The sequence below is a fragment of the Tursiops truncatus genome, chromosome 7 (assembly GCF_011762595.2).
Source record: "Tursiops truncatus isolate mTurTru1 chromosome 7, mTurTru1.mat.Y, whole genome shotgun sequence".
Taxonomy (NCBI): Eukaryota; Metazoa; Chordata; class Mammalia; order Artiodactyla; family Delphinidae; genus Tursiops; species Tursiops truncatus.
Window position 1 is genome coordinate 58,545,029 of NC_047040.1, and position 12,275 is coordinate 58,557,303.

Genomic DNA, 12,275 nt, shown 5'->3' on the forward strand with positions numbered 1-12,275 from the left:
CATAAGAGATGAAATCCCCCAGTAATCATTAGGGAAATGCAAATTCAAACTATGAGATACTACACACTTACCATTAAGAAAACTGACAGTACTGAGTGTTGGAGGAAATGTGAAGCAAATGGAATTCTCAGATAGTGTTGATGGGAGTGTAAATTAGTACATCTGCTTTTGAAAACTGACCAGCAGTGTATATGAAGTTTGAGTAAATATGTGACCTGAGACTGGCGCAATTCCAGTCTTAGGTATATACTCAAGAGAAATGCATACATAAACTTACTGAAGTACATGTATAAGACTGTTTATAGAAGCTTTATTTGTAATAGTTTTAAAGTATAAACAACCTCAGTGTCTACCAATAGTAGAATAGGCAAATTGAGGTATATTCCTACAGTGGAATATTACATGGCAAAGAAAGAACACACTACGACTATATCTAACAACGTGGATGAATTTCACGAACGATGTTGAATGAAAGAAGCTGGACACAACAATACGTATTTTATGAATCTATTTCCATAAATTTCCATAACAGGCTAATTTGTAGTGTAAAAAAGCCAGGATAGTGCTTATCTCTGGAGGGGAGTGGCACATTGTGACTGCATTACTGGTAATATTCTGTGTGTTGATCAGGTGGTAGTTACATGCATATGTTGATTCTGTGATACTTCATCAAGCTGTACACTTATGTATGTTACACTGAGTATATGCTATACTTCAGTATAACCCCTTTTCAAGTTTGACCTTCAAACCACTGATTATATTCTGCCATATCAGGTGAATCTCCAATTTGGATTTTTATTTTCCGGCTTTGATTTTGCTTCCTTAAAAATCTGTCTTAGTTCATCAACTCTCTTGACATCTCATCCATTTTTTCCTAACCTCACTCTGTTCTCTATTTATGGCCTCATGCTCTTGTTTCATAGGCGTTCTTTTTGCATTCTACCAAGTATGCCAAATAATTCATTGAGAGAGTGGTGTGTGTGTGTGTGTATGATCATTTTCCTCTTCCTTTATGACTCTCCTTATTCAGTAGCCTTTTTATTAAAATCAGATTTGTGGGCTTTTCCTCTTCCCTTTGTCCTTCCTTGAACATGGTGAAATCCATTCAGACTTATTTATAGAAATCATAGGGACAGTTGCCTTCTTCTTAGTAATAGTCAAATCCTCCGCTGAGATCTATACCTCAGAAATAAATGGGTGTCCATCCCGGTTGCCACTTTATAGCCGATGGGCTAGGAACATTGCTGTTTTAAGTTTCCACTGTTTACTTCAGTGAATCACATAACTGAAAACCAACAACTGCCAACATACATTCTAACAGGTGATTGCTAGAATTAACCGATCATTTTAATTCTTAGAGGACATTTCCCTCCCACCCTCCCACACATACTCGCTCAGCCATCAGAGCATTGCTGCCAGTGTCTTAGTTTGCTTCTGTGTTGCCTGACTCTTTTCTGGAATTTTTAGTCACTGAAGTATGTAGAAAGATGGTAGTCAGTGATCGCTACTCTGGTCTCCATAAACAGCAGCATTCATCTAGTAGAGAAACAAATGCTTAATATTCTGATTCAGGCAGATGTTTAATTTCAACTTAGAATGCAATGGAGGTCTGTTTCATGAGTGAAAGTGTAGTTAGGATTTTCCTCTATTTGGGTTGTTTAAAGGGGGTATTTGGTTGGAGCAGGTGGAAGCTGTATTAGTGGACTTCTAACCAGACTATTTTGAGCTGGAGGCCTTGCCCGCCATTCTTTTGGTCTGAGTGCATTGTTGGCTGTGTGTGTTAAAGCCACCCAACCAGTATAGGTCAGCTCATCTGAGTGTTAACTTCAGGTATTAGGGTAGTGGGTTTGTCTAGAGAGAAGTACCAGGCTTGGAAGCTATCATTATTGCAGAGTAAGAGTGAGAAACTGCCAAGCCTATCCAGTTAGCCACCAAATTTTAGGATTGCAGATGGTGGGCAGAGGATAGATGAAGTCCTCCCTTCCCCCTCACCCTGTGAATATACCTTTATTTTTTTTCCTATCTTAAAGATGATATTTATTGGTTAAAAATAAATAAAACAGCATTATATTTTTAAAAAAGAAGGCAGAAAGGGAAAGTCTCTCTGGGATCCAATCTTCCTGATTTCTATTGCTACCAATTTGTTAAGGCATCTATCCAGTTTCATTTTATGAGTACATTTATTTATATGTATTATATATAGTTTCAGAACCACAAATGGAATCACGTTGTGCATTCTGCCATAAATAATAATACTTAATATCTATGGAATATTTACTGTGTACCTGGAACTGTGGCAATTACTTTACATGTATTTTCTCATTTAATCCTCACAATCACCGTATATTGAATTGGAGTTACTATCCCAATTTTACAGAGGCAAACTTAGGTTAAGTAGCTGCCCCAAAGTTACACAGCTACAAAGTGATAGAGCCAGGGCTTGAGCCCAAATCTGTTTGACAACAAAATCCATATTCTTAACTTTTTTCCATTGTTTTGAACCTGCTTTTTTTACTTAGCAATGTATCTTGGACATTTTCCTATGCAAATATATATACAGATATGTCTTGTCTTAATGGATAAAAACTGTTCTGTTGTATGGATGTCCCATAATTTATTAACAAATCTCCAGTTTATGGGTTTTTAGGTTGCTTCTAATCTATACCTCTCTTCTTGTGCTAGTATCACACTGTTCCAATTACTGTAGCAGCTTTATGATTTATTTATATAGTAAAGCAAGCTACATATTTTTCTCTCTAAACATATTTAAGTCTCAAGTAATTCATTCTTTTAGGATAATGATATATTTAATTTGTAATGTTTTCCAACAACCCTGTTATGATTTTAACTGTAATTGTGTTAGATAAACATTATAGTGGCTAGAATTTTTATCTGCACGGTTTTGATAAGAATAGATGAATTTTGAGTGCAGAGTCTGGCTGAACCAGGTTTTAGGTCAGTGTTTCTGGACCTCAAGTATGGGAGTCCATGAACCTAGAACATATACTTAAATTGGCTGTCATTGGAGCATTTGGGTATTGCCATGGAGTCACATAACCATGGTTCTTGGATTTTTGGATCGTGAATCCTTTTTAAAAGCATTTGGAAGATATGTGCCATTATCCCTCAAATGCACATAAACATAGAACTTTACATACAATTTCAGGGTATTAGGAAACTCCTGAAATCCATTTATGGATCATGGATTAATAATTTCTGCTGTGGGAACTAGAAAATACCAAAATAGAGAAGTCAAGTAGTCTTAGAAAGTCTATATGGGTTATATAACATAACGAGGTTATGTTAGTGTTTGCAAAGAAAATATTATTTTTGTGGTTCATGGATTGACAATCAGATATTTTACCCACATAGAAAGAATATAGAATTTTCCTGATGACCTTGGAAAGAGAATGAGGACTTTGAATAACAGCCTTGGGAATGCCTAGGCTAAACAGGAGTAATTAGAAAGGCAGTAAGGAAGACAGGCCAGGGTGATTGGACAGAGCGTGAATTTCCAAGTCACTTAGACCTGAATTTGAATCTCAGCTCTGCCCCTTACTGGCAATAGGAATTTAGGCAAATCATACATCCTCTCTGAGTCTAAATACATTATAGCTGCTGTTAACAACAACAGTAATAAAATATATCAAGAACATAGAGCATTTCTAAAGGTTAAATGTGAGGCTATCATCAATAAGAGTCACGGCAGAAGAGCAAAGTATTCAAGGTGAGTTTGGATTAAGTTTTTTTGGAGTTTAAAGGTAGTTGTTCAGCAAAAGCTAGTCCTTATAGAATGTTAAGGATAGAAGCCTGAATTGAGATTTCACTGAGAGCCAGTATTGTTGGTAACTGTCAGAAATTTGAGGAAAAGGACTAATAAACAATTATTCCAGTTGGAGAAGATGTGTGCTTTAAAGGAGTACTCAAGAGACTATATTGGCATTTTGTAGATCACTAGTATTTAATCTTTCAACAATCATAAAAACAATGACAAAACTCATATTTATCGAGAGCTTACTCTGTGCCAAGAACTATGCTAAACACCTTATATGCATTATCTCTTTTGATCTTTACAACAACCCGCAGGAGGTAGATAGCATCATTATCTGCCTTTTATTAATGAACTAATAGGTCATAGACCTGGTAAGTGGTGGATCTAGGATTTATTCCCACATTTAAACATAAAGTGGTTACTTCAAGTTAGATACTCATGTTGTTGCAATATAACCAAAAAAGTTCAACTGACCAGGAATTTTTGCACAGTCTTCATCATGTACAGAATTTATTTTGGAAATGAGGAATTTGTTAAAGTTATCAGAACAGTCCTCCTCCTACATCTGTATTTCTATATAACGATGTTACTAAAGACACAAAATTCTAAAGTAACTTCTGATGCATCAAGCATTAGTGTTTCTATTTTATGCTTTTATTGTATTCTAATTCGTTAAAAGTAGGTTAAGTTACGTAATAGGTTGTTTTTTCAGTTAACCAAATTCAATTAAATGGAATATTGTTCTAACTATAATTATTAATATATATGTTTATATATACAAGCATAGGAAAAGTTCAGTCAATCCATTAAGTAGTTTATACAAATAAGTCCAAATGTTTTCTTTCATTTGATCAACAGTTTTTCAGGTAAGGAACATAGCATCTTTAATTTTGCTAAAACTAAATATTTTTACTTTATGTAAGAAAGACAGCACTTTGCAGCTATACCATATAATGATCATTTACATAAGGTAATCTTATCTGAAAGCAATCTATTTTTGATTTGTCTTAAGTAAAACTGGCATCTTAATAATCTAAGGTGTCTTTTCTTGGCTTTTAAATCTTTTGTAGGGATAATTAAGAGAGTACTGAGTATAAAATAAAATATTTTAAGTTTTAAAATATTTTTACTTTAAACTGTTTAAAAACTTGGTTATCTTTAAATTCTTCTAAAAGGATTTGAATGTGGCTTTAGTGAATATACTTCTTTAGAACTTTAATTATGAATTAATTCTCTTTACCTAAAATTTGAGTGCTCCTAATTTGTAATATAATATGGTGGTGTGAAGGGGGAAAGAAACTAACGCCTAAAAGATTTTGTGATAGGCTCTCTATTTCTGAAGTGGTGCTTTAGTTAATTTAAAATGAAACTGAAATACTGAAATTCCTTCACTAGCAATCAGCATTTATGGAGGCCCTTTGGTTTTGTGAAAATGTTTATAGTTAAAAGTATTTTATACTTTTTATATGATTAAGATTTAATTTCCTTCCTTATTTTTGGTTTGGCTTTCCTTTGTCTATTTTCTTTTCTTTTTTTAATTGAAAAAAACTAGTGGAACCAAATGTAAGATGGTACCACTGTTTTCTCCTTCTTTTGTATAATCTTGTTGCGTGTCTCCACATAAGCTGTTCTGGCCTCTCATCATAGTAACCAGCTGGGCCATTTCACCTGCTGGAGCCATTAAAGAGGACTCTCTCCCCCTAGATTAATCCCCTCCGACATTAGTTTTTTGCACTGACAACTGGAGCAGGCATTCAGAATTTGCAGGTGGCCAGTGTGACGCACATAATTGCCTACAATTTTAGGCAATGAATAAAAATGGTCTACATTACTTGTCAAAGGTTGTATATGCAGTGCCAAGTGAGATCTATGGGAAGCCTTTTAGGGTTTAAAGAACAGTTAATAGCAAGGCTGCACAGGGCTTTTTTAATCATAATGCATTTGTAATATAGCACTTTGATCTTCTCCTTGTAGGAAATGGTGTTACATTAGCCACTTTTAAACATTTATGAGTGAAATAGAAGAGTAAAAGTGATTATTCTTAAGCAGACCATGTTAGATTTCATTAAAAGTTTTCGGCTTGCCCCTTCCTTGTTGAAGTCTGTGGGAAGTCCTTTTCCTGGAGGGTTTCAAATCAGGATCTAAGGATATAGGGCTTTTTCCTTATTTTTCCTGTTGGTAACAGCAAGATTTGGAAGGAAGGTATACTAAATACTGAGGTAATTTACCAAGTGGATATTTATAGAAGACTAATGATTTATGATAAAGTAAAATACATCAATGAAAATCTAAGAAATCTGTTACTAATAATTGTGTATTACAATAAATTTTGAGAAATGCATATTTAAAACATACCCATAAGTTATCTTTAACAACAACAACAACAAAAAACAGATGACTCTCAAACGCACTTCTTCTGGAAGAGCTAAGTTTGACCTTTCAGACCCAAGAGCCTTTTATTAACACCTGCCTGTAAGGAGAACCTTGCCACACGCAGCTTTTAGATTCAGAACCACAAAACTGATGAGGAAAGGCTTGAAGGGTTCAGTTTGTGTCACTTGCTGTTTGCCGTTTCCATTTCACAGATGATTAATCTTTCTGTGAAGAAAGGCCAGAGAAACAAAGCACATTGGGCTCTTCCTGCAGTTACTCCTTCTGAATGCACACTAGCTTGCTAACTAAAAGGCCTTTAGATTTCCAGCAGAGAGAGATGTTCTGAAAGTGAATGCAGCTGGTTGGAGGTCACCAGTGCAGGGCTCTTGCCATTGTGTAATGGAGGCTTTGGCAGGTTGGGGGGGGTGGGTTGGAGCAGGGACAGGAGAAGTGGGCAGGGAGAAGGTGTCAGCAAAAAATTAATTCAGAATAAAAGGGGTTTTGGTCAGTTGATTTAATATTTTGGAGGGTAGATCATCAATAATAGGCTCAATTTCATCTATTTTGTTTTCCTTTTTAAGGAAAAAATTATAATTCAGTCTTTCTCCAGTGTTCCCCCACCCCCCCGTTTCCTAATAGCATGTTTATCTTGCAGTTTACATCACTAGATAATGTTGAGATATTATTAACTCTTGTAGTCTTTGGTATGTTTTAATGGTTTGAAATTTTTAAGATTGTTACTAATTTTGCTAGTATTCCACATTTCATATGGTAAAATTTTAATGCCACATTAATGTTTCATTTCGTATTTTAATGAGATATTGAAAATAATTTTCTGTGCAACTTAGTTCTTTCATAAAAAAGTTGCCTTTATTTTTATAGTCAACTTTTAATTGAGGGTTTGAAAACTTTTAATTTTAATATTTAGTATCTAAATGCTTAGTATTCATCTTGTATTTACTTTTTTTCTCAATTGTGTATAGGACATAATGTGCAAAGTCAAATCCTGGGTTATAGATCAAAAGAAACCTGTTCGCTTCTGTCATGATTGGAATGACAAAGAGGTAAATTATAAATATGATGCGATCTATTATTACCTTTGCTTCGATTTCTTAGAGAACAAAATTGTCATTATTTTACACTTATTATTATATCTAGTTAAACTTTATTTCTCTCAATGATTTCTTATACCCAGCCTTGTTATTTTTTCTTTTCCCCTACTCCTGATATTTTGTGACAACTAATCTTTTAGAAACAAGAATTATAAAAATGGCTTCCTGTTTAAATAGTTTTCTTTCAAGTTCTGTAGTGACTTAATATTTACTCAACTTTTAAAAAGGACTCTTTTTCTATCTCCCACTTTAGATTGAAGTGTTGAATAAACACTTATTTCTGACTTCAAAACCAATGGTCTACTTGGTTAATCTTTCTGAAAAAGACTACATTAGAAAGAAAAACAAATGGTAAGTTTTTTTTCTCCCCAGATGTACCCCGACATATCATATCTGAGCACACACAAACACACATACATATGTACTTACTGCTATGTTTGATTTAAAATTTTTCTCCTTATTATTAAAAAGTTTAAAATGGATGAGAAAGCTTTGCCTAGTGTTAACATTCCGAGATGAATCTCCTAATGATTTACACTGAGAGAACTTAAGAGGAAAAAAAAAGGAATTACATTAGGCAATATTGAATTATACATATTTAATTATCAAATTTATTGAATAGACAATATTTCCTTTGCAAAATGAGAATAAATCTACTTAGAGCAATAAAACTTTTTAAACTAGGAAATTCTAGCTTTGTTGATTTTATATGTGACTTTAAAATATCTACTTGGAATTGTAGCTGGGCATAAGTTTTAAAATCCAGATTGAATACTTAAAAAACATTTTTTTTTTTCTGGTACGCGGGCCTCTCACCGTCGCGGCCCCTCCCATTGCGGAGCACAGGCTCCGGATGCGCAGGCCCAGTGGCCGTGGCCCACGGGCCTAGCCGCTCCGTGACATGTGGGATCCTCCCGGACCTGGGCACGAACCCACGTCCCCTGCACCGGCAGGCGGACTCCCAACCACTGCGCCACCAGGGAAGCCCTTAAAAAACATTTTTTTAATTAAAAAAAAAGCTATGGTGGAGGGAAAGACCAGGTATTTGTTTCAAAATACTTTAAAATACACAAAGGTAAAAACTATGCATTCATGTATTGATTGTCATTTTTGACATGTAACCAAAATGTGCCAGGTTTCCTTTAGTTCACTAGTAACTTCAAAAAATGATATGTTTATGTAACATAAGGGCATGTACACATTTGGCATGGTACTCACTGGACCCTCAGTATTTTATACTGTTAAGTCATACAAACAAACCAAAACTATCCAAAGTAAAATATCTGAATTCTCCTAAAATATATTTTCATTTGTTTTCCCCTGTACTTCATTAAGTACTTAGATGCACATGGTTTCAATTTTCCATTAAAAATTCTCATTTCCATATGATATCAAAGAGTGAGAAGCTTTAAACTGAAAAATAAACATTCATAGACTGGAAGCCAAAACAATAATTAATGTCAGATGGTTAACTCCAATAAATCATTAGAATAAATTCTGTGAAATTACTGCAACTAAAAATGCCCTGTTGATATTACTATAAGACATTTTGTGTTCCTGATAGGAAACTGAATTTGGCCTCTTAATTTGTAATGTTCTAGAAAGCATAAACCTGACATGAAAATTCAGTTCTGACTGGTCAGTGTCTTCTAGTAGATAATTAACTTTAAAATAAACAGTTCTGTCTTGTTTCTTATATAAAATTCTTATAAATTTTGTGATTGATATGTTAAAAATTGTTACCTTTGGGAAGGAATTTTAAAATATATTATTTGACTTCAGTTAATAAATCTCATTGTAGTGTGAATGGTAAGGTTTCCCAGGGCTCCGTGAAACAATACAGACATCAAAGTTTACATGAAAAGGGATGAGTCAGTTTCCTTGCCCAAAGGAGCTTCTCACACCTGTATTTGGATGATTACAGGTAGAACTCCCTGGCTCTAATTGTACAGTAAATACTATTTCCCAGACCCTAATGGTAGACAGACTGCTTGGGAGACGCCAGTCTGTGATTTAGCTGTCGCCAGACACCCCATGTTTTTTGTGAGACCAGTGGTGATGATGATATGGTTATAGCCAATTGAAAGTAAACTCTTGTCTAAATAGCACATTTTAATTTATAAAAATGTAGAGGTATGGATGATCCTATTTATAAAATCAAATTTTAGATTTTATGTATGACTGATGATCTGGTTTGGGGTAGCGTGTATGTTTGGTGGGGGTGGGGGGAGTCAGATCTTGTGGAAGTTAGTGTAATTGTAGCTGAAAGATCAAAGACTGGGTAACTGAGTGATGTTCCAGAAGAGAATTTACCACATAGCCATTTTCTGTACAGTTTCTGCCGCCTGCTGTTCCTATTTTCCCTCAAGCTAGCCATTGACTACCCCCTGTGCATCCCTGCTTGTAAAAAATGATTGAGGAAGTATTTGTCATGTATTTATGAGTGGGAAACATTGTGTGATAGGGAATGGCATCTACTGGAGCCAGAAAGATTGCCATTCTCCTTTCATTCAGCCACTCTGCTACAGCTTTAAATCTGTTTATGCAACATAGCCTTTGTATTAAAGTGCAGAATAAATTTTTATTATGAAGGATATGAACACTAGGTTTTCATCACTTATAACATTGCAAGCAGATGTAAATAGTTAAAATATATTTTAATTACTAAATCCTTTAAATTTGTGTTAGCATCTTGTTTTTTGGTAATGTTTATATCTCAGCTCCATTTGCATAAGTTGCTCCTTTAGCAAAAGAAAAAGGTTTTGTTTTTTAAGGTTATTATGTAATGTTACTGTAGCAAATTAAGACTGATGCAGGAAGTAGTAATAAATATTTTCATGGGTCTTTTAGATCTAGAAAGCTATTTTAAATGGTCAGGAAAGAGGAGGAGGAGTTTGTGATTCTGGCCACAAGAGGAAGACAAATATATTTTAGGGGGTCACCATTTCAGAAGTAATGAACATTTTAATTACTAAAGTTCACTTTAAATTTAAATGGAAACATGTTAATTTTTAAGTCCTAGAAAATAAGGAAGCATTTTGAAAGACAAGTCTGTTGTGTTACTGAGTAGGTGTATTGACCTTTTTGAAAGATGTAAAAGCCGGAATGGTTCCAAGCATCTACTCACTGGTTTTAACAATGTTGAATTAGTCATTTCATTGATTTATGATTAAGACCTAGCCCCTGAAGAGAAGCTAATAACATGGCAGCCGGGTTAGTTACACTTGTGTTGTGATTAGATGACAGTAATCAAGATGTTGTAAGGGGAATCCACAGAAATTTTTTTTATTATTATATATTGTTGTTCTTTGAATGAATAAAACTATGCAGAAATTGTTGTTGTGTTGTCGTCGTCGTCATCTCTGGCAGATGTCAATGATTTTTGAACACTTGAGAATTTCATATTTTAAACATGATCAGTTACTTATAACTAAGATCCTATTACATGTAGTATTAATTTTCGTTTGAGATCGCCTAATGAGTCATGGTGTCAAGCAGGTATAGGACATTAGACCTGCCAAACTGTTGCTTAATTAGGGGTGTAAATTTCAATCTTTGCACCTTTGCTGCTCTGTTAGTAGTATATCCTATCCAATTATGAAATTGGTAGAACTAATTTTGTACACCTACATAGCTTCCAATTTTGTTTCTTTTTTGTGTTCTCTTGTTCCCATCCTTCTTAAAACTGTTGATAAAGGATAATTTTATTTTGTTGTTTATTATACTACATATTCATATTCAACTGAAAAGTATAACTAAAATTTAAGACATTCAGACTTCTTGTATGCATGTGTGTGTGTGTGTGTGTGTGTATGTGTGTGTAAAACATGTATTTGCATATGCCCTGGTGGGCTTGTGGTCACTGAACATTATTCTCTAATATTATATAAGAGTCAATTAATCTGAGTGTTGAAATTGATTCAAGATAGGTAGACAAGTAGTTGCAGTCTTTTAAGCTGTTTTGTAATCAAGGGCAATGTGTCAGGTTCACTAAATGAATTTTAAATAGAAAAATGTTTTATTAATTCATATTTTACTATGATTCTGTCTGCCCTACCCCAACTTTTCTGTTTTTGTTAGTTTTCCACATAATTTGTACATAACAATTAAATGTAGTTTGATGATACTGTATATTGTATACCTGGCTAGGGGGAAAATCATGGAATAAGCCCAATATATTCTTGATATCTTGAACTGTATATAAGAATTACAGATACTATATCTCAGCAACTATTTACAAAGGGGAAGTGTGAACATTTTTTGCCTATAATTTTTAATGTATGTATATATAATATAAAATTATATTTATATATGTTATATACTATTCAGGAAAAAAGTACCTTTCAGGTATATAGGGATAGTTTGAGCTATAATATCGATTGGTTCTTAGGCTTTCTTGTGCAAGCGCATCATTTATTCACAATAAGTATAGATGTTGACACATAAGCATACTTTACACATCTACTATAGTTATTGCTATTCCTATAGGAGTAGAAGTATTTAGTTGATTGGCAACACTCCCCAGAGGTAATGTTGAGTGATCATCTGCCATACTGTGAGACTTAGGTTTTATTTTCTTGTTTACAGTTGGAGGTCTGACAGAAATTGTTCTACCTAACTCATCCTTGGACATTGTTCTCCACAACACATGTTATGTAGTAGCACATTTCCATTACGTCTTATCAATAGGAGCAGTATTCACTATTATAGGTGATTTCACCAATTTCTGTCATTCACTGATTTCCATTATTTTCAGGCTGTACACTTAACTCAACGTGAGCAAAAGTCCACTTCACAATTATATTTGTAGAAGGTTAATATAACCTTCTTCCCACAGCATTTTCTTGGCCTTTCAGGAATGCCATGATGTATTCTGTAAAACTACTATAAGAAGTCATCAATTTCTGACAAGATTATTCATTGAAGCTAGAAATTTAACGCAGATAATGCTGCTTTGAAAAAAATCACTTTGTTATACATTCGATTTACTCGAAACAAATAAAATGGGAATGATTAAT

The 12,275-nt window shown here is 34.1% G+C and overlaps 1 protein-coding gene across 2 annotated transcripts in view; it reads left to right on the forward strand.

The window, feature by feature from the left end:
* The window catches only part of OLA1 (Obg like ATPase 1), a 167,668-nt gene that overhangs the window by 113,869 nt on the left and 41,524 nt on the right, over nt 1-12,275 (forward strand). For both annotated transcript variants that reach the window (XM_033860010.2, XM_019922566.2), the window contains 2 exons: nt 7,129-7,209; nt 7,511-7,608. In XM_033860010.2, the coding sequence (XP_033715901.1) occupies nt 7,129-7,209; nt 7,511-7,608 (179 nt within the window). The remainder of the gene's footprint in view (nt 1-7,128; nt 7,210-7,510; nt 7,609-12,275) is intronic.